Source organism: Boleophthalmus pectinirostris, unplaced genomic scaffold, assembly GCF_026225935.1.
Source record: "Boleophthalmus pectinirostris isolate CB_2022bp ecotype Guang Dong unplaced genomic scaffold, ASM2622593v1 HiC_scaffold_15, whole genome shotgun sequence".
Lineage (NCBI taxonomy): Eukaryota > Metazoa > Chordata > Actinopteri > Gobiiformes > Gobiidae > Boleophthalmus > Boleophthalmus pectinirostris.
The window spans coordinates 29857459-29884711 of NW_026571070.1; the positions used below are offsets into that span (position 1 = coordinate 29857459).

General features: G+C 39.4%; 1 protein-coding gene across 1 annotated transcript in view; it reads left to right on the forward strand.

The window, feature by feature from the left end:
• pard3aa (par-3 family cell polarity regulator alpha, a) overlaps positions 1-27253 on the forward strand; it is an 826722-nt gene that overhangs the window by 751958 nt on the left and 47511 nt on the right. The window contains exon 22 of the mRNA XM_055151054.1: positions 26683-26788. Within this exon, the coding sequence (XP_055007029.1) occupies positions 26683-26788 (106 nt within the window). The remainder of the gene's footprint in view (positions 1-26682; positions 26789-27253) is intronic.

A 27253-nucleotide genomic window follows, 5' to 3' on the forward strand; every position in this document is an offset into this window, starting at 1 on the left:
AGTGGACAAAAACTCCAGTCATGTTTAAATTAACTCAGCTATCAGTTTCCATCATGGGTTTTCAAGGTGCACTGTGTAACTTTTTGGTTGGGGGTCCGTTGCCTGCTCGTTTCTATGGATACGTCATTGCTTTACCTGGAATGTTCCACAGTGTGACATTAAACAGCTCTACCTTAGGTTTTTTCAGTTACAGGTGGTTTTATAGCTCAAAATTATCTCGGAAAAACAGACATTCTGACTGTGAGCGGTGTTGCCTCTCCAAAGATCTGACCTGTAACTTCGCCTGGCTTGGTCTCCATGAAGATAAAAAGCTTTAAGACCATACTGCGAAACATTCCAGACAAAGCAATAACATTTCCATGGAGAAAAAGCATTTGACAGACCCTCCACGGGAAAAAAGTTCCACCGTTCACCTTTAAGCAACTTTTCAGAATCGACCATCTTCATTTCATCCAAACAGCTCCTTGACTCCAAAAGTTCACTGAAGTTACTGGCCTCTCAAGACTCGCTAGCTTTCTGGGCACGCGCTCTGAGGTCACTTAATGCAAAATACAGCCATCAACTGCACATTTCACGGCCTGAACCTGCACTTATGTCGAAATTTGTGGTTTGAGAGAGTAGCAAAAGTATTCTCAGGTCAAAGTCTGGAGAATGTCTCAAGTGCTATCCTGCAAGTTTCAACAGCTTTTAAACTTTTGAAGCCCCTGTTAAGTTTTCTTCTTCGGTCTTGCACCTCGTAGATCAGTATTTTTGATCACTATTTAATGGCGGCTAATAGGATAGAAGGTCCCGAGTGCGATTCCCAGCTCGTCCGGTGCTTTCTGTGTGGAGTTTGCATGTTCCAACACTCCAGTTTTGACCATCACAACCATAGACTGTATATATAAATGGACATAACTTCATCAACTCTTTCTTCATTTTGGTCTTAAAATATTCATATTAACCCGCTCTACATGATCCTGGTGTTTTTATTTCGCTATTTTGTCCATAAATCTCTTCCTAATGTGGAACTTGGCTCCAAATTCCCTCCTATAACCGCTGGCCTCGCTGAGCTTCATTATACCGTCTAGGATTGCAAAAGGTCTAACTCTCCAGCTAAGATACTCCTGACCAAGACTAGTTCAAGATTTAGAGATGGGTCCCACTTGCTCCTGACATCTCGCCTCAGCAGCATTGAAGGATGCGTCAAATGCAGAAGACAAATGCCCTCGTGATTATCATATTGTGCTATTTTCTGATCTACGGTTTGTTCTAATGTTGGTTCCTCATCACAAACAGACCTGGAGTTGTGTTTTCGTTTCATTCACACATGTTTAACACACAAATTCTGCAGATTTAGGCTGTTCTTCTCTCATACAGAAACACTATTCCACCCTGTTCCACCTTGTGATGTCATGTGGTAATACAGGAAGTGACCTAGGAGTATGAAAATATATTGAATATCGATATATCGTTTAATGTGATGATACAGTGTTGATATCGTCAGCTGCTATATCGATATATGACCAAGAGTATTTTTTGGTATATTTTGCTAAATTATTTAGTTACAGTGCTACAGTTTTGTTGCTTGTTCACAGGAAGGAAACTCATTTATGTGACACGTTTGATATTTTCATTGTTTTGATGATTAAAATGTTTGTGTTTTATATGAACTTTGCTCAAAGACTTTTAGTGTCACAGCCATGGTTTAGCCTTTATTTTTTATTGAATCATATCGAATCAATTTGAAATATATTTAATTTAATCATATCGAATCGTAAGTTCACTGTATCATATCACGGCTTATGTATCAAGGTATGTATTGTATCGGCAACTTCTGAATCATACCCAGCCCTAAAGTGGACCACTGTGTTTTTACACTGCTTTTCTACTTTCTCTCTTCTGAATGTCGGTAGTCGATAAATCGAGTCAGTTCTCCCGACATCCCTTGTAAATGCGTTCCATTGCAACAGTTGGGGAAAATATAGATGTCCGAGGAAGTTTAATGTAACATCAGGTATCAATACTTCCTGCTAATAAATACAGTCTGTTAGGTAACGTTAGCTGTCGGAGACTCAGTTATGGCAGTTTGACTATTACATGTTCAGAAAAAAAACTGAATGATGTGAAAAAAGTCTAAATGTCACTACAAAGTTTTTAGAAGACACTTTCTCTTTCACTTTAACTTGACTCTGAATCATCCCTTCTTTAAATGTGGTATAAAAATAAAAATGACTTGACTTAGAGTTTCATTTTGAGAAAAATCTTAGAAATAAGGGAACATAGGACTGAGGGAACATAGACCTCACCCCATTTTTGAAGACACTTTCTCTACACATACACAACTTCACACATCAAAATGACAAAAAGACAGTTCTCCCTGTTTACTGAGTGCACTGATATTTTTGCTCTGATGTAAATCCAACTGACCGTTCCATTGCACTTTCTCGAGATGGAGGTCAGTTTTCAAGCACAACAGAATGCAGCATTAAACTCCACACACCTTCACTCGAGTCATTTAGATAATTGCAGCAGTGGAATTGCAAATCTCTTCTGAACAAAAGGTAAACCGTAGATGTTAACTTGAAAACTACCACTTTGTAACATCATGGAACAAGACATTTTGAGCTTTGGAGATGTAGAAAGCCGAATAACGCTGGATTACTCAAACATCTGTGGATGAAACAAAACACAACTCCAGGTCTGTTTTTGAGGAGGTAACAACATTATTCCATTCCATTTTCTTCCGCTTATCCGGGGTCGGGTCTCGGGGGCAGCAGTCTGAGAAGAGCTTCCCAGACTTCCCTCTCCACACACACACTTCCTCCAGCTCTTCCAGGACGTTCCCAGGCCAGCCGGGAGACATAGTCCCTCCAGCGTGTCCTGGGTCTTCCCCGAGGCCGCCTCCTGTTGGGACATGCCCTGGACACTTCCCGAGGGAGACGTCCAGGAGGCATCCGGAACAGATGCCTAAACCACCTCAGCTGGCTCCTCTCGACGTGGAGGAGCAGCGGCTCTACTCCGAGCTCCTCCCGTGTGACTGAGCTCCTCACCCTGTCTCTAAGGGAGCGCCCAGCCACCCTGCGGAGGAAACTCATTTCGAGCGCTTGTATCCACAATATTGTCCTTTTGGTCACTACCCAGAGCTCATGACCATAGGTGAGAGTAGGAACGAAGACTGACCTGTAGATTGAGAGCTTCGCCTTTCGACTCAGCTCCTCTTCACCACAACGGTCCGATACAGCGACCGCATCACTGCCGACGCTGCACCGATCCACCTGTCAATCTCACGTTCCGTCCTCCCCTCACTCGTGAACAAGACCCTGAGATACTTGAACTCCTCCACTTGAGGCAGGGGCTCTCCACCCACCTAACAACCAACCAACCAACATTCTAACATGTTAAAGCTTACAAAAGTCCATTTTGCATAATATACACTGTAAACCCGAACGTTCAAAGTAATTAAATAGTTGTTAAATGTTCTTCTTTTTGAGTCATTTAAATTATTATTATTATTATTTTTTTTATTATTAAAGGTAACTATTGTGGGTATAAGTATTAGTATAGCAAAGTTTTGAAATAATCTTGGATACACAACCATAGAACGCAAAAAAAAAAAAAAAAAAGGCTGAAATTGAGAAAAGTAGAACACAAGTTAACACATTTTTCTTTCATAGAACTACCACTTCTTCCTCGGCCGGCTTGTTACCTCTGATTGGATTTAATGATTGGAATGCAGTGCCTCTTTCGCTCATTACGGCTGCCCACCGCTCGCATATGTTAGCATGTTTCGCGCGCATATATTAGCTTTATTATTAGCGCCCGCCTGATCCGTCTCTCCCGGCTCATTTCTCTTTCTGAGCGCGTGCAGTAGCCTTTGAATCAATGGGTTGGGATTACTGGCTTTTACTTCAAAGTTTCGCCATTTTCTTTGCCTTGGCGAGCTGTCAGTCACACTTCGCTTTTCTAGAATAAACCCAGGAAACGGTGAGGTCAGATGAGTTGAACGTCAGTCACAGATTCGAGATTATAAATGTTTCATATCAGATTTAATTAAACCATAAAACAAAGTATAATTATTTTCATTGACAGAATTATAGTTCTTTTGATATGAAGCCATGGCGCTGTCAGGTTTTAGCTATAAAATATCGGCGGTTCATCACAGGCGTGTCCTCCCAGATATGGAGATGGACTGATGTCATTTTTGGCTTTCAATATATATTTTTTTAAACGTCTGTGTTGCAATCATTGTTACACTTTTAAGATATTTTAAGACTATTTGAGCTTTTAAAGTTCTTATATTATTCAGAAATGACTCTTGTGAGATTTAAGACATGTTTTAATGTTGTTACCTCCTCAAAAAATGTACCTGGAGTTGTGTTTTTTTTCACTCAAACATGCTGAGTAATCCTTATTATTAGCAGTGGTGGAAGAAGTACTCAGTTTTGTTACTTAAGTAAAAGTACAGATAACGAAACAAAAAATACAAAATTAAAAGTAACAGTATCACATTATAAATCGACTTTAGTAAAAGTATTCAAGTACCTGTTTAAAAATGTACTTAAAGAATAAAAAGTAAAGTGTAAAAGTATTTTTGTGCAGAGTTTGAGATCTAATAAGGGCTCAGATGTAGTGATCTGTGCGGAATTTTGTTCCACATAAATAATTAAAATTTTTTATCCAGCTGTTTTTATTCATATATTTTTGTTTGCTCAAACTATGACTTTGATCCAGTCCAATGAAGTTCATTTGGTCTTCCGATAATTTATGTTATTAGGTTCTTTTTTTTTTTCAGACCAAGAGTCAGAAAAAAATAATGTAATAACATATGACATTGATAAAAAAAAAAATAAAAATAAATAATAATAATAATACGACTACGACTACTACTACTACTACTACTACTACTATACTACTAATACTACTACTACTAATAATAATAATATAATAATAATAATAATAATATAAGCCATGCAGGGTTTTCAGCAGGTCTCACACAATAATAAAAATACTTTTACTTTTCAGTCCTATTCAAACATTTTGTAAAATAGAAAGTACAGATACCTGGTCTCAAATGTGTGTATGAACTGTGTTATACAAATAAACTTGCCTTGCTTTGCCATGGTGCAGCAATAGCTAAAAAAAAACCCCAGAGGAACGACATAGACCATGATCCTTTAGTGCTGTCAGTGCAGACTACATGAAGAAATAACTGCTATTAAGCACTTTTAAATCTTAATTCTTCATATTATAAGAATACCAGAGGCTTTTCAAGACTCTTTTGTAAACCTCCACAAAATATCTCCATAAATATCGAACCGTAAAATGCAGATTGTGAAAATATTATATCGAGGGATTTTATTGTTACATCCCTATAAGTAAAGTACAGACACTTTATTTAAATACAGTACTTTTTTTTTTAGGACAACAGAATATAACATAAAAAATACAACAATCAACATTTAACACATTGCAATAATCATCATAAAAGAAAGTACAAAAACATAAAGCAACACCCACAACACCGGCAATAAATACAAAACCATTAGTAAGTACAGTACTTTACAACTTTACTTTGTTACTTTCCACCACTGATTATTAGCTTGTCTACATCTCCAAAGGTCAAATAGCTCTGTTCCACCTTGTGATGTCATGAAGTGGAAGTTTCTACCATTATTTCAGTAGAGATTGGAAATTCCAGGACTGAAATCATCCAAATGATTCTAGTGAAGGTGTATGGAGTTTAAAAACACAATGAAGCACTTTCTGTATCACCACATGACATCACAAGGTGGAACAGAGCTGTTAAATCTGCAAGGTTTGTGAGTTAAACATGTGTGAATGAAACAAAACACAACTCCAGGTCTGTTTGTGAAGAGGAAACAACATTATAACATATTGTAGATCAGAAAATAGTGTAATATGAGCCCCTTAAGATCTTTAACCATCACACATTGAAAAAAAAAGTTGGAAAAGTCCCGAGTACTCCTTCAAAACTGACAGAATAAAAGAGAATATCACTCCACTTCAACCACTCCCAGTTTCAGCAGCAGAGTCACTTTCTGAAGCCCGGTTGGTTCTTCAGACTGACAGCAGCGGTGACCTCCTCTCCATGTCCTCCTGCTTCAGAAGGTCCACATCTTCTGAATTATTGATGGATCTCCACTCCGTGCTGTGGAGTGTCCGGTCTCTGCTCTTGTATTTAGTCCTGTCCGCTGTCCGTCAGAGCTGCTCCTCCACATCAGCCTGCAGCCGCGATAACCCGCAGCTCACACCTCCGGAACAGGCCAAAATACAACGTGAGGTTTTAAAAGGGATGTGCTGGTCGTGACTGTGGATTTCTGAAGTAGTTTGGGGGACTTAGAGGTGTTTTTGAGAAGCGTAGTAGTAGTAGTAGTAGTAGCAGCAGTTGCAATAGGAGTAGTAGTAGAAGTAGTAGTAGTAGTAGCAGCAGCAGTCGCAATAGGAGTAGTAGTAGTAGTGGTAGTAGTAGTAGCAGCAGTCGCAGTAGGAGTAGTAGTAGTAGTAGTAGTAGCAGTCGCAATAGGAGTAGTAGTAGTAGTAGTAGTAGTAGTAGTAGTAGTAGCAGCAGTCGCAGTAGGACTAGTAGGAGTAGTAGTAGTAGTAGTAGCAGTAGTAGCAGCAGTCGCAATAGGAGTAGTAGTAGTAGTAGTAGTAGTAGTAGTAGTAGTAGCAGCAGTCGCAGTAGGACTAGTAGGAGTAGTAGTAGTAGTAGTAGCAGTAGTAGCAGCAGTCGCAATAGGAGTAGTAGTCGTAGTAGTAGTAGTAGTAGTAGTAGTAGTAGTAGCAGCAGTCGCAATGGGAGGAGGAGTAGTAGTAGTAGCAATCGCAATAGGAGTAGTAGGAGTAGTAGTAGCAGTAGTAGCAGCAGTCGCAATAGGAGTAGTAGTAGTAGTAGTAGTAGTAGTAGTAGTAGCAGCAGTCGCAATAGGAGGAGGAGTAGTAGTAGTAGCAATCGCAATAGGAGTAGTAGTAGTAGTAGTAGTAGCAGCAGTCGGAATAGGAGTATTAGTAGTAGTAGTAGTAGTAGTAGTAGCAGCAGTCACCATAGTAGTAGTAGTCGTAGTAGTAGTAGTAGTAGCAGCAGTCGCCATAGTAGTAGTAGTCGTAGTAGTAGTAGTAGTAGTAGTAGTAGTAGAAGTAGAGAATAAATTCAAGTGTTATTAGCAGAGATCGACTGACATGGGCTTTTTCATGGCTGATGCTGATATCGACTGTTTAAAATCCAGAGAAACCAAAGGCCGATAAGCTCTGCCGATATATTTATAACACAAGAGAGTTGTGCAGTCATGTTTTGTACTATTATCTCTTCATTTCAAACCGTTAATATAAAGTTTTGTGAGGCTGCAGCCCAAATATCGCCCAAAACGATATATCGGTCTATCTGTAGTTATTAGTTACTAAATAAAATGATCCTGTATTCAAACTGAATCTGTTCCTGAACACTTCCATACAAAATACAGCAAACATGTATAAACAACTTTCTGGACATAACAATGCTGAATTTAGGGCCTTAGCTACAAAAGTGCAAAATATCAAGTCTGTAAGTAAACTCAAAATATTCGTATTGCCCTCAAAACAACAAAAAAAAGTGCAATGGTCTCATGACTTTCCTGGTGTCAGTCATGGAAACAGTTGGTGTCAGGTCCAGGACACAGAGCCACATCACTTCCTACATTTCCATGGAGTTTATTACATTTGGATTTGGACATTTTGACTGAAATAAACCTGAAAATAAAAATAGCAAGGGATGCACAGTTATGTAGACCAAGATGCGTAATTTGCCATTTATTTGAGAAATAACTGCGAGTTTTTCAATGATTACGAACACACACACACTCAGAGCATCGACCATCTTGACTCACTACACTCTTTGGCAAACTTTGGGCCGCTCAAAATGGACGGGTGGATGGGTTTGGTGGAAAACAAAGTTCCTGTTGGACACTCGTTTTCCCTACATGATCACGCAGTGTGTGTGGGACAGAAATATACCGTATTTTCCACACTACAGGGCGCTCTGGATTATAAGGCGCACAGTCATTGAGTGGTCTATTTTCGAACTTATTTCACAAATAAACCACACCGGACTTTAAACACAACAGTTGGATGGGTCAGTCGGACTTTGTTTGGCGCGTTCACGGTGACTCTGGGTTTTGTTCAGTTGTGGCGTGTAGGGAGGGTGCAGTTGTGTCTAGAAGTGGCACATTGCACTCGCTTTTTCGGTTCTTTCCTCGTTGGCATGTGGCTGTGGGTGTGTTTCGCTGTGCGGTCGCTGTCTGCTCCGTGTGTGTTTGCGTGTTCTGTGGTTGGTGCGGATTTGTAGTTACTCAAAGCTGGGACACCCGAGTGGATTCGTGTATAGGGCGTTCTGGATTGCGGGGCGTGCAGTCGCTTTTTGATGGGGTTGGAGGCTTATGTGCTTGCCCTATAGTCCGGAAAATACAGTACTCAAAAATCTGCAAGTTCCAACTTTTCAAGGGAAAAAAGTTAGTTTCTATTTTTTATAGTAGGAAAGATATTCATGGTTATATAAAACATATTCCCAGGTACCGTATACCATCAGATACCATTGATCTGGAAGCATTAAATATTGTAAGGAGGCATGTCACCTGAAAAATAAGTTTGGAACATTTTCAGTGGAGATATACAAGATAAGATCCTTTAATTTTTTGTCATTGTGTGGCTGAGAGGTTCAATACTGTGGCTTTAGGCATGTGGTCTTTTGTTTTCACAGAGAACACTTGGATTACTTGAAGCAGCAGTACTCGTTGTCATTTGCAAGTGTATTGTGGAGTTGAACATGTACATTAAACACACATAATTAAACTTAACGGACCCTCAGTCCCAAACAACACCACAACACGGGTAACGCAGTAACAGTAACATTAGCCTTTAAAAGCTCGGGCGCTCTTCTTTTGTGAATGGGGTCGCACCTGTTTCTCCGTGACCACAGTAAAACTCCACTGCCATTGTCTTTGATCGGTTCCAGTTTGCGTTCTCCGGGGCCAAAAGCATAAAAGTGTGTACGCTTAAATGAGCCGCAGACAGCTTCGGCCGTGTGGAGACAGCTGCTCTGGGGTTTTACACCAGCACCTGTAGCCCGGACAACCCCGAAAACAAAGGAAGCAAAGAGGGGCATACAGTAGGAGAACTAACTGTGAAACAAGTGGGCTGTAAAGAGAACTATGTGTGGAAGTTGTGGTCACTGTTTAGTATTTAAAGGTCCGATTTTAGACAGTAAAAATCAGGTTTAAGTTGATTCAAAGCAAATATTTGGGTATCACTTTTCTGATGTATGAATGCTGTTATTGTGTCCTCGGGCAAGATACTTGACCCACCTTGCCCCCAGAGTGTGTATGAGTGTGTATACCTTGATGTAAAATGTTTTGAGTGCCTTAAAGGTGGAAAAAAAGGTGACCTCTTTGTTTTACCTTGATATTCCTTCATCAAGAACATACCTGGAGTTTTGAATTTTCCCAGGATTGTTGCATCATAGGTAGTCTATAAAGTGGTTCATAAAGAGAACTACAGTATGTACAGAAGTTGAGATCACGGTTTGGTGCCTTTAAGGTGGAAAAGCGCTGTATAAAAATATGACAATTTTTTAAAAACTCATCATTCCTTCATCAAGAACATACCTGCAGTTGTATTTTGCTTCGTTCATTAGTTTCAGCAATTCTGAAAAATATCCTTTGCATGAGCCCCATAGACTTCATGGATTGAATTTTCCTAGGATTGTTGCGTCACAGGTAGCAACATTGTAATTATTCATCATGAGTTTATTGCCGTTTTTCACAACTTTTCAGAGAACAAATCCATAATATAAAAATGACCATTTACCATTTTCTGTATGGTCATTATCCAACAATATTTCTGATCCTAACAAGCTATTATGTTATGCTATCTTTCTACCAAAAACTTTCACTCATGCCAAATACTCAGAAAGATGAGTCACTTCTGTATTTTATTCCTAAACGCCTCCATACAAGGAGTTACTGATTATTTCATTGTGACAACCGTGCTTTGTCACCACTGCCCTGTCAACATGAGGCATACTTCCTCTGACACATGCCCGTAAATAGACTCTGATTCTGGGTATCGGGTTTCTCTCCGCCCCCTCCTCTGGCCCCTCTCCTCCAGGAGGCCTGAGCTGTGGAGGCGCCTGGGTCGGAGCATCAGTCGCTGGGGACCACGGCCAAGTAAGAGCCGGACAAATCCAGGGAATTATCAGCAGCCTCTGTCCCCCTGCAGCTGTCCACGACCGGGCCCAGGGCTGCAGGGTCAGGGGGAGCAGAGGGGGAAGACAGAGGGACAGGCTGTCATTCTCTCTGATGAGGAATTTAAATAGTTGTGGTTCTTTTATTGGTCCTAAAAACCTAAAAACAGCACCGCTTTATTTTAGTTAAATGACAAATATAATGCAAAAGTTACTTCATAAGTTTTTAAGATGGGCGACAGTAGCTCAGTTGGTAGTGTTTGTGGAGGTCACTGCTCCAAATTATCATCATTGGTTGAGCGGTCAGATCCACTGACCCACAGGTTGGCAGTGCGATTCAAGTTCCCATAGATGATTGTTGTTGTTGTGTCCTTGGGCAAGACACTTGCCACTTGTCCAATCTCTCTGAATATGTGTGTGTGTAAATGGGTGAGTGGTTCTGTGACGTATAACGTTTTTAAAAAGCTGACCACTTTTTTTTTACCTTATTATTCCTCCTTCAAAAACATATCTGGAGTTGTATTTTGCATCTGTTACTTTAGTTTCAGTAATTCTGAAAAAAGAATTTGCCCCAAAGAATTTGTGTATTGAATTTTCCCAGAATTGTTCCGTCATAGGTAGTAGTCATGTATTCATGACAAGTTTTCACAACTTTCAGAGAACAAAGTTAGAACAACAACTACTAACATCCTAGCATAGCAGCGCATTACATACGTCACGACCAAATAGCAGTGATTGGTTAAATGATAAAAAGTACCCAAATTCTAGTGCTGCGAGGCCAGACGGTTTCCACAAAGTGAAACCTGCTGATAAATCAGGCTACTCTGAATCAGGGCATTAACCATATCTCTCTTGCATTTTCACAATCACAATTTCACAATTTTATGGTTCTTAAAAAACATGAATTCTTCCCATTTGCAGACTTGCTTCTCCATAGATCTGACCATTAACCTGTCTCCATTGTGATTTCCAAGTTATTCCCATACTCCATAATCAAAGTAAAACAGAAATATCTCCATGGAGACAAGAATTCAGCAGACCCTCAACCAGAAATGTTACACAGTAAAACTTTAATAACAGCAGGTGTATGAATCTTACTCTACTGACTGTTCACTTTCCACCGTCCCTTGAAAATGCAATGTTTCTCACAGTTTATTTCCCAAGTCTGTGATTGTATCTAATATGATTTTTTCTTGTCTGTAGTTTCATATGAGAGACACGTATGGAGCCGCGTGTTCAAACACAGTGAAATGCGAGCAGATTGTCCCCCGTAAGGCGATTCAAAAACAGAAAAGATTGGAACAGTTTTATCTTTCCCGCATTCTCGCCTCCAGAAATGACCAGCGGTAATGCAGATCTAATCTCGCTCTATCGCGGTGGTCGCTCCCAACGGCTGTCCATCTCGCTCAAAAAAAAAAAAAAGAGAAAAAACTGAAAAAATAGCATCTTTCTGTCTTTGAAATAAATGAAAGTCCGCAGGGCCACGGAATATAGATGAGCTTTGCCTTTGACTGGATGCAAAGATGACTTAAGAAGAGCCAGCCCGGTCTGTCGCTGGGAGATACCAGGACCACGGCGAAGGGGCTGATAATCTGATAGAATTTCAATCAGACGCCATCAGATAAGAAATAACACGCGCCGATAGGTTTTAAAGTCACCGTACTTTTTCAGATGTACTTTAACTGGGGAAAACGAGCAGTCGGGATGCTAGAGCGATCGGGGACCACCCTGACTGAAGGACGGGGAAATGTGCAGTGTCACTCTGTCTCTTGTTATTTTGGATGAAAAAGAAATAAGATGGCGTAGTTAAAAAAGTGTTGGTGATTTTATTTACAGAAGTGCAGAAAATAGTGAAAAAATGAAGAAGATAGATATATTGACAGTCTGTAGCAGGCCTTAAATCGCTCCAGAGTTGGTGCCTGCAGTGCATAGAGCTCTTCCCTTTAACACACACTCCCTCCTTGTAGATGGGAGGCACTTTTTATAGTACGAGACTCCACCCCCAAATCAATTAACAATGAAAATGGCCTTTTCTCTACAAATAGAAAGAGATACAATCCCCTTTAACACTGACAAATCATAAACAATACGATAAACTAAAATACCCGAATAATAACTCTAAGCCAGGGTCTCCAACCTGTAGCTCCACCCCCTTCCAAGTAGCTCGCCAAGAGATTATTGAATCATACATATTGTGCTGAATAACTCAAATTTGATTGATTAAATGTCTATTTCCTTTGTAAATGTATAATTTTAGTTCACTAATTTTGTTCTCTATTTACTGGATATTGAGTTATGTTTTATAAGAATCTATCTAAGGCTCTTAAATTTACTTCATTTCTAGTGAGCGCTAAAATTAGTAGCTCTAGCATTTTCGTTTCACAATAAGTAGCTCAGAGGAGGAAAAAGGCTGGAGACCCCTGTTCTAAGCACAGATATAATATTCATTACAAAAACTGTCAAATTTTTATATAGTCCTTTTTCACCTTCACGGCATTCAAAGCGCTTTACAACAAGGAACCATTCACCCATTTATACACCCATTCATACACACATTCACACATCAGTGTACGCAGACTAGAGGCGAGGTGGGTGAAGTGTCTTGCCCAAGAACACAAAGACAGAATTCATCTGTGGGAGCTGGAATCACATCAGCCAACCTCTGTGGGTCAGTAGATTTGATGTTTATGTTGAGAGCGGGATTCGGACCGGCAACCTCTGCCACTCTTCCAACTGAGCTACTGTCACCCCGAAGATCACACTGTGTTACTCGTGACGTCACAATTGTGCATCCTATGTGTGACGCAACATAATGTGGAAAACTGACCCACGCACTGAGGTGACTGCGGACATGAACGAAAGTTTGGAAATGGAACAATGGCTATGTTGAAAGGAATGTTTGTGCAGCAATCAAATGTGCACCCCTGACTGTTGTGATGGTGATGCGAGCAAAACTCTGGGATAGCGGTTGGGTAACTGAAATTCCGGTATGAGCACCAAGGCCTCCGTCACACACTCGTTCTTTGGCAATCTGTTTGGTAGAGGTCTTTCGTTCTGCTTCTGCTAATACTGTGGTTGTATCCTTTGGCAAAACACTTCACTCATCTTTCTTGTATTTAATGTGAGTGATCAATGGGTCCATCGGTACAGAAAGGCATGCCAATCACCAAGCTTTCGTAGCTTTATTTTTAAAATTTTTTAATTCATTTTATATTTTGCTCGCCATCAATCAACACTAGGGCTGAGTATCATTAAGAAGTTGCCGTTACGATACATACCTTGACACACAGGCCACGATACGATACATATCTCAATACAGTGCACTTTTGATTCAATACGATATATTTCAAAACAATTTGATATGGTTCAATAAAAAATAAAGGCTAAATTAAGGTTATGGCAAAATTAATATGAAAAATGCCCATTTTAATCATCAAAACAGTGAATATGTCAAATTAGTTGCATAAAAGAGTTTCCTTTCTCTACACAAGCAACAAAATTGTAGCTATAACAAAATAATTAAGTAAAATACACCAAAAAATACTCTTGGCGATATATGATTACAGCAGCCCACGATATCGATACTGTATCATCACATTAAACCATACGATGTATCGATATTTCAATATTTTTGCACACCCTTAATGAACACTGCTTCGTAGTACAGTCTAAAATTACAAAAAATTCAGTAGGACTTTATAAGTTCTTGAAGCTTTGACCTTCTTTTTTGGCAGAGTGTGACATGATTGGTAGTTTGACTGGAAGTACCACTGACCCAAAGGTTGGTAGTGCAATTCTAGCTCCCGCTGATGAATACTACTGTTGTGTCCTTGGGCAACTCACCCAACTTGCCCCTGGTGTTTTTGTACATTGGTGGATGAGTGTGTGAGTGTGTGTTAATGTAAAGTGCTTTGAAAGTAGAAAGTGTGAAATTATAAATTTGCCAATAACATTTTTTTAATATTTCAAATAAATAGCTCACATAAATAAAAGCGAAAAATAATATCTGGTCTTTTTTTATGATCAGTTCCAACTCCTGATCTTCTCGTTTATTTTCAGTGTACCGTTGTTGTCCCAGTCCTTCCGCGATCTTTAGGGCTTTTACTCTGCTGACCCCTGACCCCCTTCCCTCCTCTCCTCACATACCCCCCCGCCCCTCACGTGCCTCTCCGGGTGATTGGATTACCGCTTTATTGGCCAGTGGCGATGTTTACAGGACTGAGCCACTTTGATCCACCGAACAGCAGTATATGAGGGACACCGGCATAGTCCGCATCCCCGACCTAAGCCCTGTGTGCGGGGAGACATCTGCCTGAAGCCTCCCCCCCTCACCTCCTCCTGGATGAAAGGATGACTATTACACAGACAGGTGGACACATTCTCTACACCGGGGCTTATGGGAGACCTGACCCCTGTCTACGAGTCCACTTTCAAAACACTGGTGGATACGACACGTTTACTAGAACCAGGACAAAACAAGGCGACTTTGTGAACTTTAAAAACAACTAGATACTTGATGCATACTGAAAAGTTGCTTAAAAAACACATATGTTTTAATAGAAATTCTTTTACCAGGTCAAAATATTCCCAAATATCCCCCAAAATGATGTGTTATGGTTCATTCACAGATGTTTAAAGGTGCAACATGTAACTTTTCTGGTGGAGGTGTAGCTTACTGCTTGTTGCCATGGAGATGTTCTTGCTTTGATTAGAATATTCCACAATATGGCCTTAAATTCCTCTTGCATATCTTGAATTTGATCTCACTTGGAAAAAAAACAAAAAAACAACCAAAAAAACATACAATATTACTGGCCAAAAGGATAAATTCAGTTTTTCAGCCTTTAAATACTTTTTTTTTTTTTTTCATTTTATTTACACACATACAATATTCCTGTAAGTGTGGTCGCCTCTCCACAGATTTGAACTGTAACTAGGCCTGGTGAATAATCCCCCTACTCTTCTCAATAAAGATAGATAGTTCACCATGCTGTGGAACATTTTTGTCAAAGCAGTGTCTCAATGGAACAAGAAGGACCCTCCTCCAGAAAATTACATAGTCTGTGTACATCTCCTAAGCTCAAAATGCTCTGTTCCACGTTGTGATGTCATGAAGCTGTAGTTTTCAACTCAACAGCTCCTTTTACCTTTTGTTGAGTAAAGATTGTTCATTTCAGGGCTGAAATAATCCAAATGAGTCTAGTGTATGTGTATGTCCTTTAAAAACACAGTGGAGCACTTCCTGTATTACTACTTCCTGGAACGTAGAGCCTTTTAACATGAGAACGCTTGCGAGTTAAAGCTACAAAGTATTTTATCAGAAGTGTCTTTCGTTTAGATGGTGACGGCGTTTGGGGCTTAAAAACGCAGAAATCTGAAACCACCCTCCAGAGTGGAAAAGTTGAATGCGCTCTGCCGTAATGTTTCCGTCTACACTGCCCAAGACGCAAAACTCTGGTCAGTAGGGTGTAATGATATCCAAGTCTCACAATACGATATTGTCACGGTATGAACCTCACGGTACGATATTTATTACGATATCGTGGGAAAGCTCACGATGTGATGTGGAGGCTCACAATTAGGGATGTAACAATATCCAAATCTCTCTACGATATTTTCACGATATACATCTCACGGTACGATATTTATTGCGATATTCTGTGGAGGCAAACAAAACTGTTAAAATGCTACTTTTTCCTCTTACAATGCCTTGACGAGACTTAATCCAAAGAACTAACACTTAAAAGTCCTTAGAACTGTTATTTCTTCTTGTAGTTTGCACTGAAGTGGAGCAAAGGATCATGGTCTATGTAGTTCCCTCTGGCTTTATTTTTTTAGCTATTGTTGCGTCATAACTCTTAATTTAAGCAAAAAGACTTGTAACTCGATATATTGTGATGGTCCATGATATTATTGTGAGAACTTTGACGATACGATATCACGATATTTCAGTTATTGTTACATCGCTTCTGTCGCGTACGCGTTTACGTCACATACATACAGATCCGTGAGTACACAGAAACCTGGCATGCATACCTCAAATCCCGAATTCCACACACGTTTGCGTCACCTTATGCGTGCAAATTTCCTCCCGAAAACGCTAGTCTAAACGCGGAATAAAAAGCGAAGACGCAATGGCACTTTTGCATCTTCTATTCAGACCGTCAACATATAAACGAAGCCTCAGTCTAAATATGCAAGGTTTGTATATTAAACATGTGAAAGAAACAAAAAACCCCACAATTCCAGGTCTGTTTATGACGAGGAAACAACAATATTCCATTCAGTCGATCAGAAAATAGTGTAATATGGGCCCTTTATGTAAACAACACATTATTTTAGCCAAGCAACACCCAAAAGCTATTAGAACAACCTTCACGTTTTCGCAATTATCTTAACTTAGAGCACTCTCATTTCCATTACACAGCCATCTGCCAAAGCTAACAACCACTAAATACAGCATAAGGTATTGCTCTATTGGAAGCGCAAGCAAAGGGAACTGTCTGGATGTATAAAGAAGATGGATCCTCTTCGAAGTGGCCGCGTCGATGCGTAATTAGTCAGCGTGATCGGTACAGATGCAATAGGTGTCAGTGCTTATAAATCCCCCCGTGAATACATCAGTGTCGCGAAAAAGGCCACTGGGACGAGAGCGGAGGGCCCAGGGAACTATGGGAACTCATTTAGAGAGCTGTGTCGGATCGGCTTACGGAGACACGGGCCGGTCTGACAGTGCAGCGAGGACTTAGTTGGATTGGTCGAGGTTTTTCTTCTTTTTTCCATTGAAATAGAAATGGTGATATATCTATTCACACATGTAGAAAGATCTGGAAATGTACCTGTATTTTGCTAAAACAAGGTCATGTGTGAACAAAGCCAGAATTGATTTTCCTGCTTTTTTTTACCTGGCAATTTTCAGAGGTAATTACCAAGAATATGCAGGTTTATGTGTGGATATAGCCAGAGAATAATGTCCGAAAACCACACTGTTATCGTCTCTAGTTCCTGTTCAATTTTATCTCTATAAAGTTTTTGCTGAGTCATGCTAAAATGAATCAATATTTAAAGATAAGGCAGTGAACAGGGAGTATGGATGGATGTAACTAATAACATGTTAAAAAAGTACAGAAATAAAATGAATACTTCAGCACAGGACATTTCTGTGTTTAGAAAGAGAGATGATTGTGTCTCAGTGCTAATGCTAATGCTAATTATGAGGCATGATAAACATTAAAACAACCCCACAAATTGAAGTATTCTACATATAAAAACAGTCTCCATATAAAAATAAGTATTTATTTGAATTCTAATAGGTTGTTTATTTTATGTTTTATGATTTTATTAAACGACTGTTAGCTTTGAGAGGTAGCTAGTGTGCTGATAGCCAATTATGCAGCAGTTCTTTGCAATGTGAGAGACTGTAGAGAGATAAATGCAGGTTAATGGTGCGTTGCAGCTCTCCTCGGAGGTCGGACTTTCTGAATTCTGACTTGGAAAGTCTGGTCGGACTTTCCGAGTTCTGACTTGTACTTGGCCAGTGGAACAACCCGCAATCTCGGAATTTGTACTATGACATCTTAGAAAAAACGCAACATGGCTGCATGTTTGGTGAAAGTGAAAAACCCGGTAGTTCTAATATTCATAGTATTTGTGTTATTTTTCCTTTTAGTTCAGGGTTCTTAACCTTTTCAATGGGGCCCGACGTTTTATGAACAAAGTAACATTGGCCCTATCTCATATTAAATGCATTATATTGTACTGATTATGGGGCCCCGAAGGAGGTGGTCACGGCTCTACTTAGGGCCCCGGCCCTATGGTTAAGAATCACTGCTTTAGTTGTTCCCTACGGCTTCAGTACTTCAGTATTTATGGATTTTTTGCTTTTAGATGTTACATTTTGTGAGCTTATAGACACAATTTTCAAATCAATTATTATTCAGTAGTGTAAAGGGTGTTATCAAAATTAGGATCAATATCAAGATCGTCCAAACCAGCAGAGGTATTAATGATACTGAATCAAAAATGAAAAATCTGATATTAGCAACACCTATGCTACGTATATTAGGTTACAAATTAACAAGCTTTTTTTTTTTTTAAATCAATCTTTGCTGTAGCTGTACTTTTGAAAATTATGGCCAGATTAGATTGTTTTATTTATTTATTTTTTCAGCCACACTAAGCTCATGGTTTAGTCAGAGTTCACTGAGTTGAACCACAGGTCGTCTCATTGCATCATCACAATATTCATGTTCATTTGAGAACACAGCAGCCTGTCCACATGCTGTTTCCTGTTCCATGCATGTTCAATGGGATTTAGTGGAAAAAGTGTCAGTGCAGTCACTCAAAAAACATTTTGGAGACTGTAGGAGCTTCCATATGCCAGCATGATTTCACAACATGCATTTTCATTGCGGCCTGTGTATGCAGGTCTGTCATATGCATATAAACAGAAGGGTGAGTTCATTCATTCCTTTTCAAATTGATTTCGCCCTTAGCTCCATGTATACAGAATTCAATAAAACTTAGTAATAACAGGTAAATAAATAAATTAATTCAAAACAGTAGAAATTTAAATTGATTTTAAATGATATGCTTTTGTCTTGCCTTTATTATGTGAATGGGCCTTGACATAAAACAATAATTGTTTTAGTATTGAAAATAACATTATAATAATATAATAATGTATACTTATATAGTTACAATACCCTGTGGCTATGTGCATTGTTTAATTGCTTTAGTTTTTGTGACATGATAAAAAATAAATTAATTAATTAAAATAAATATAATAATAATAATAATAATAATAAAAACATATACATAATAATAAAAATATTTTGACTAGTTTACGTAAAAAAAATAAAAGTATGATAATTGCCAATAGTGATTATCGTTAAGAGTGAGCACTTGGACTTTTAGCAGCAATATTTCCTCACAGTTGCAATAAATATTCAAATTAAATTCACATTACATAAGTCCTACAAAATGTTATGTCATCAAGAGTTGAACCATTGATATCTTGGTCACACAGTGTCTCCTGCAGATGATAGAGGACGAGACAAGGATGCCCCCTGTCCCCCCTTCTCTTTACACACTCTTGTATTGAGCACAATCACACGGCCGCAGTATTTATAGTCCTTCTGAGAGCTCTGTGTGAGGGTTATTGGAGAGGCCAACGTGTGAACATACAGACATGCACAGACAGGTCAGGAGCAAACACCACCTCCACCCCTCCCCGCCCCGCCGCGCTGGGCAACAAAACAAGCACACCAAACAAACTGCTGTGCTGACATGGACAATCCTGTGATATCTTACAGAGTATATCTATTACAAACACTCGATATTTAGACAGATGCAAATCTTGTTTCAATCCCTTTTGTTTTATAAAAAAAAAAATAAATTATATTAGTGAATTAAATGATGTCCAACATAAGCAGGCATGAGAAAATGCAAAAAAAGTAAGGTAAAAAATAGGGGTGTGCAAAAATATGGAAATATCAATATATCGTATGATTTAATGTGATGATACAGTATCAATATCATGGGCTGCTGTAGCGATATATCACCAAGAGTATTTTTTGGTATATTTTACTAAATTATTTTGTTACAGCGCTACAGTTTCATTGATTGTTTAGAGGAAAGAAACTTGTTTATGCGACACATTTCACAATTTCACTGTTCACTGTTCACTGAACTTTGCACAAGATATGGTTTAACAAAGACTTTTAGTATCATAGCCATGGTTTAGCCTTTATTTTTTATTGAACCATATCAAATTGATTTGAAATATATCGTACTGAATTGAAAACTCACTGTGTCGAGATATGTATCATTTCAGCAACTTCTTAATGATACCCAGCCCTAGTGAAAAATGTAAATTACCATCCTAACATGAAATAACTTTGAAATAATCATACACACTTTTGTAACTAATTGACTGGCCTACTGCAATGCACTATATTCAGGCCTCCCACACTCCTCTCTGCTGCGCTGTAGCAGAGACCTGCACCGTGTCGGGTACACACAAATAGTTGCTGAAACCAGGACTTAAAGGGTGATTGGGCTACGGCTGCTCTTACCTTCATGAGGTGCGGAGCTGAGCCGGTCCTTTCTCCTACGGTCACCTTCAAGCTCATTCCGACAGTGAGTCCTGTTTCAGTTCTGGTTTAGTCCTGGTTTACTGCTGTTTTAGTCCTGTTTTAGTTCAGTTCTGGTTTAGTCCTCCTCTTCAGTCCTGGAATCTGTCCTAGGTTAGTCCTGGGTTAGTCCTGGTTTAGTCTTGCTTCATCCGTGGCGTATGCAGCACAACAGTTTGCTGCACTGTCCTGTCCGGGTGTAAGTCTCCAAAAATGGACCCATGCAGGACTCTGCACTGTGGGGCTCCATTACGGAATTAATGAATCATCGGTTTGTTACATAAAGAAGGAGGAAAATAACATAAGGACATTAGCAGCAATAAGTTTTAAGTCTGAGAAAAGTGTATAAAGTGTGTGGTGAGGGGTTTTACAGCCTTAAAACAGATATAATAATTATAAAATATTAAGTTGACTACTTTGCGGATTTCACCTATCGTGGGTTATTTTTAGGACGTAACCCCCTCGATAAACGAGAGACCACTGTATTGTTTGACTATGTTGTGTTTCATGATGGTGCAACTTGTGATGGTTGTTTTTAAATGTACTATATAAATAAAATGACCTGACTTGACTTGACTAAAGTGCACATAGTACGCCATTTTCTGATCTGTGTTATAATGTTGTTTCCTCATCGAAAACTCCATAAACTCCATAAACCTTCACTAGATTTCAGTCCTGGAATTCTCAATCTCTACTGAATAAAAAGTAAAAGGTAGCTGTTAACTACCGGAAAACTACCACTTCATGACATCACAAGGTGCAACGGAGCATTTTGAGCTTTGGAAATGCAAACAGACTTTAAATAAAGGGTTACTCAAACAAATGAAACAAAAACCCAACTTGAGGTTTGTTTTTTAAGAAAGTAACAACATTCTAACATGGCTTGAAGCTCACAAGAGTCAATTTTGTGAAATATTGGACCTTTTGCATAATAAAAATAATAGATTTTAACCACACAATTTCACTAGATAACTAATTTTAGTCCATAAACTGCCTTCACTGCACGTAATTTATCTGTTATGTGTAATTTGTCTTTTCAAAATTCTTTACTGTTTCAAGTTGAGTGATCACATGCATTCAGAACGAAATTTAAATTGGATTTTGTTGCAAATTCTAACATATTTTCAACTATGATTTCAAAACTAAAACATGAAATAATCTAGGGTATGTCTAAAATAGTCCAAATCTGAAATATTAGCTCCCTTTTTACGGCGAATTCATTACCGCGTGAACTTGAACATCGACTGCCGACAATTTTCTATTAAATTTTTTTCCCATTTCGAAATTTCAATTATCTCCAACCTCGCGCTCGTTCTCCATATTCCTCTCTCCGTATCACATCTTCTAAGCGAGCCATCTTCTCATTCCCCTATATTGGGTTTGGAGGGGGGGGGGGTACTGGCCCACATTCCCCCCCCACACTCTTCACCCTCCAGATAATCTAGATACTGCGCTTGCCTCCTTTGAACTTCCATGACAAATTACCCCCACCCCTACCCCCCGCCACCGCACTCCCCACATATCAGACCCCCCCCACCCCACCCACCCACCCCCCCCCCCTCCCCCCCCCCCCCCCCCCCCCCCCTCCCCCCCCCCCCCCTCCCCCCCCCCCCTTCCCCCCCCCCCCCCCCCCCTTAACCCGAGCTTGGACTCAATTTCAACCATTTCCATTTGCGGCGGCGCTTTGAACGAGATATTAAAGAAGCTTGCCGCGAGTTGTCCAATTTGCCGGAAATCTTGTCTTCTCTGATCTCTCTCTCTTTCTTTCTTTCTTTTTTTTTTTTCCCTTCCTCGTTCGCTCCGGTTGGGCACTTGGCACAGATCTGAAGCCATTTCTTTGTTAAATGAAAGCTGGCGGTGGTGAGAGGAGAGGGCCGCTGGGTCAGGGAGAGGCTGCAGAAGAAGTAGACTTGTTTATAGCCGGGGTTGTGGCCTGGTTTGTTAAATGGTTAGTTCAAAGTAATGTTAAATGTGCTGCTACTGCTACTACTCGCTAATCCTACTACTAATACTATAATCACATTATTGCATTCTACTATTACTACTACTATCAGAATGACTATTACTGTCACCACTACCACTACTTTTTTTACTACTAGGCCTTACTTCTTTTACTACTAGCACTATAATACTACCAACACTGCTACTAATACTGCTGCTACTACCATTACCACTACTAATACTACTACTACTACTACTGCAACTACTAAGCCCTACTTCTACTGCTATGAGTGCTATCATACTACCAGAGCTCCTGCTACTGCTGCTACTAGTGCTTTACTATAATTGGTGTTGATGTCAACCTATGCTGTGTTGCTATACTACTACTACTACTACTACTGTTACTACTACTGTACTACTACTACTGTTACTACTACTACTGTTACTACTGCTACTACTATTAATCGGATGCAACATGGTAATCTTACTAATACTAATATAGCAAGCATTGTGGCCTGTTTAACAATAGTTATTACTACTACTACTACTACTACTACTTCTTTTACTCCTACTCCCACTACTACTTCTATTAATACTACTATTAATCTCATGCGACACGGTAATCTTACTCATTCTAATATAACAAGCATTGTGACCAGTTTAACAATAGGTATTACTACTATTACTACTACTACTACTACTACTACTACTACTACTACTACTACTACTACTACTACTACTACTCTCATGCAACATGGTAATCTTACTAATATTAATACAGTCAGCATTGTGGCCTGTCTAACAATTGGTACTACTTCTACTACTTCTACTTCTACTACTTTTAGTACTACCACTACTACTACTCCTACTTCTAGTACTATCAATACTTCTACTTTTAGTACTACCACTACTACTACTCCTACTTCTAGTACTATCAATACTTCTACTTTTAGTACTACCACTACGTCTACTATTATTACTATTACTATTACTATTACTACTACTACTACTACTACTACTTCTTCTTCCACCACCAGTACTACTACTTCTACTACCTCAGTCACTTTTAACATCCATAAATATGCATTAATATTATTTCTCTTACTCTATGTCTCACAGTAATATTTATCCTCTCCTGTACCACTACACACCGCATATTTAATTGTAATGACTACACCGTTATTTATTATTATTTGGCTGAATATATTTTGTAATCTTAATATAGTTTCATTTTCATACAGTATTGTTGACGTACTATCATATTTGCACTACACCTGTCTCACCTGCCGAGCTAACTACCCTGCCACAACCCTGTCATATGTAAATCTATTCAAAACACGTTATTTATTTCTATTTTTCTGCTCATCCTGCACTGTAAAAAGTGATTTGAGAGACACCCCCGAAAGCTTTGGAATAGTTTTACATTATCTGTTTGTCTCATTTGTCATTCCATATGGGGCTGAGTCAGCAGTTTGTGTGGCTACGACTTGATTACGCAGCAGCTAATTCTGTTTCTGACTCGTTCTAATGGAAAAAGTTCTATATTTTAATAACTCTAAGCTGACGTTAAATCTCCGATCAAATCACGCCACTCCTGTTTACAGATTTACAAAGATAATTTCTGTATTTGTGGTGTAAGCGTTTTCTACAAAGACAAATGAGCAAGTTGGGATGTTATTGAATGAACACTTAGTAACTTTTTGGGTTTTCATGTCACGGTGAAGATGATCGTTTTTGCATATTTTAACTTTCTATCTTCATGGAGACCAACACAGACCAAGTTGCAGGTCAGATCTGTGGAGAGGCGGCCCCACTCAGTCAGAATGTCTGTCTTTCTAGATATTTTTGAGCTGTAAAACCACACAGTGCGCCTTTAAACCTATCTAACATGCATTTATTCAGTATATAATATTGCTTCAAAATACATTTAAAAACACATACATTTTCTTACTTTGAACAGATTTACACAAATCTGACCTGTAACTTGGCCTCATTAAGACGTTGCTGATACAATACATACCTCGATACATAGACCACGATACGATACATATCATTTGGTAAATGAGAGGTACAGAAGACAAGCAGACTGAGCTCTCACTTTCTTGTTGATTTTACAGCAACATTACATCTTGGTCGCTTTGCAGTTGAAGTTGTTTCTTGAACAGCTGATGCCTTTTGCTTTGGCGTTGACTTTTTAAATCCATAACCAAGATTGAGCGAGGGATCGGGATTTTGCTTTGATGGCGTTCTACATTCAAAATGTTCGCTGCAAACTCGGGATGATTTAGGCAGTCAAAGGTTATCTTTTTTGTCCTTCCCATGGATCAATCCTGCCCCATCACCTTCGCCTTTCACCATTTTTCAATTCCGCTGGGAAGGGAAACAGGTTTGCAGTCACACAGATCTGATTCCCTTTTGCATTTATGGAAGTTTGCAAACAAATTTCTCGAGCCATTTTCAGATGGCCACACAACCACACATTACAATGTCCGAATCCCAAAACTAAAATATGACAATATCAAAACCAGAAACAAAAGCGATATGGTTCAAAAGATTTGAAAAGATCCACTTTGTCAATAGACGCATCCCACTGGGGAAACAAACATGGAGGTTTGATGCTCACTTTTTCGGAAAATCCTTCCCAGTATGCATTGTGCGAAGTCCGAGATTCTTGATGTGTCTATTTTAGGGTCGAGCTGACTGGTCCATTCTAACCAGAAAGGGGTGAATGCTTTGACAGTTAAAATAAATTTGATATTTTGATGGAATTTTACCTTTTTTTTTTTTTTTTAAAGTAAAACCACTTTCATTTATTGTCATATTGAGAGAAAATCAAATTGCTCTAAGGCTTCAGCCATTAGTGGTACTGAGGGGAATTGTTTGGGGGCCCCTCCAGGTTCAGGGGCCCTAAGCAGTTGCCTATGTTTCCCTAATGGATAGCACCGCCTCTGCTAGCCTCTATGCATTACGGGTGTTTTTGTTGCTCAAAAATACAACAATTCTCTCTGTGAATAGGGTTGCCTCTCCACAGATCTGACCTGTAATGTAGCTTCTGGTTGTCTTACTTAATCTATACCGCGGAACATTCTAGACAAAGCGATAACATCTCCATGGAGACGAGCAGCCAACAAACCGTCCACCCAAAAAGTTGCACAATCCACGTTTATAGTATTTGCGTTCAGTAGTAGTGTAGACACCAAGGGGTTGCCGGTTCAAAACCCAACCTGAGCCCATTTTTATCTTTCAGCGGTATCCATCCATCCCTCTATCCGTCCTTCTCTCCCTCAGTCTCTTATTGGCCCATTGTCTGGTCCTGACTGTCTGTGTAGTGCCTGTTAAAAGCCCGGGCTGATTGAGCTGAAGGGAGTCCATTGATTCCTATTGACAACCTCCTCAAAGGCGTTAATGAAGGAGCTCGCAATGAGGCTTTTCTGTGTGTTTAATGCGGGAGAAAAGGACCCACCAGAAACAGCCAATGATGCACTGAGACGCTTTGAGATGGAAGGTGGAGGAGGAAGAAGAGGAAGAGGAGGAGGGGTGGGACGGGTAGTAAACGTTAGAACAGTTCGAGGATTGCTCATTTGGTTGAATATTTATGGAGATAAGGGTGACTAATGACCAAGACATGTCATTTTATTTAAAGAAAAAACAGAGCATTACCATTTTATGCAAATTTTGTTCTGGATGTTCTGTGAAAAAGTTCTTAATTGCTATGGCAACAGTTCTGAAACCCGGGGATAGCTGATTAGATTAGCCTCATTTGTGCCTATAAAATCAGATTATTTTAACATTTTTTGACATTTGTGATATATTTACTTGTAATAACTGGAGAGCAGACCGTGTTGGCTTTAGAGCACGCTAAGAAATGTGTTGTAAAAGTGTGTGGTTGTGTAGTTAGACTGAACATTACACATTTTTAGTCATCGTTTGTGTAATCGTGTGCAATTTCATACACCGAGGTTAATTTAAACTTCATAACCATGGAGATGTCTTTGCTTTGCCTGGAATTTTCTGTAGCACGGTGTTAAACATAGGCATTTACAAAGAAACAAGCAACAGACGCTGCCAGGTCAAGTTACAGGTCAGATCTGTGGAGAGGCAAATACACTGTCAATGAGAATGAATGTTTTGAAAGCGTTTTTGAGCAATAAAAATACTTGTAATTTACTTCATGTACGATATTTAATTTTATGGCATTCCAGGCAAAGCAATAACATGGAGTAGAGACAAGTATGCAGGCCCTCTACCTGGAAAGTTACATAGTTCACCTTCAGACGTATCTAAAACATTACATGTTATATGAATACTGACTTTACAATGATGTGAGGATTCCTACAGTGATATTTACATGACGTAGATAAGCTAAACCTACTGTGTTTGTGTTTTCTGCAGTGCCCAGATGACGCCCAGTAACCACGAGCGGATACAGCGACTGAGGCAGGAGTTCCAGCAGGCCAAACAGGAGGAGGAGCAGCCCTACAGCCTGGACCAGACCTGGGTCAGTCTGCACACACACATACAGTACACCCCTCAACCAAGTAACACCTTAGTTAGAATGAGCTCATTTCAAACAAGCACAGACTGATTTGAGAGTCAAACACCACTATGGACAACGTATACTGTGTTTGTGTCATTACGCAAGACTTTACCTGCGTTACTACTGGAGTGAAATGAAATCTTCAAATCCATCAAGACAAAACTACTCAGACTTCCTGAACACAACAGGAAAAGCTTTACTCTTACCCCACATTGTTGTGTTTCAGTTGGTGATGAAATGGACCATTGCTTTGAGGTATTTCCTCTGGAAGGGAGGGTTTAGTAGTTTGCTGCCTACATTTGCTGCCACATGTGGTTTAAAAAGAAAAAAAAAAAAAGCAGCTGGGTGTCCATAGTTAGCTCCATAGCCAGCCTTTTGGACAGTCTCCATGAACACAAAAATCACAAAATCCAACAGTCTCTTACT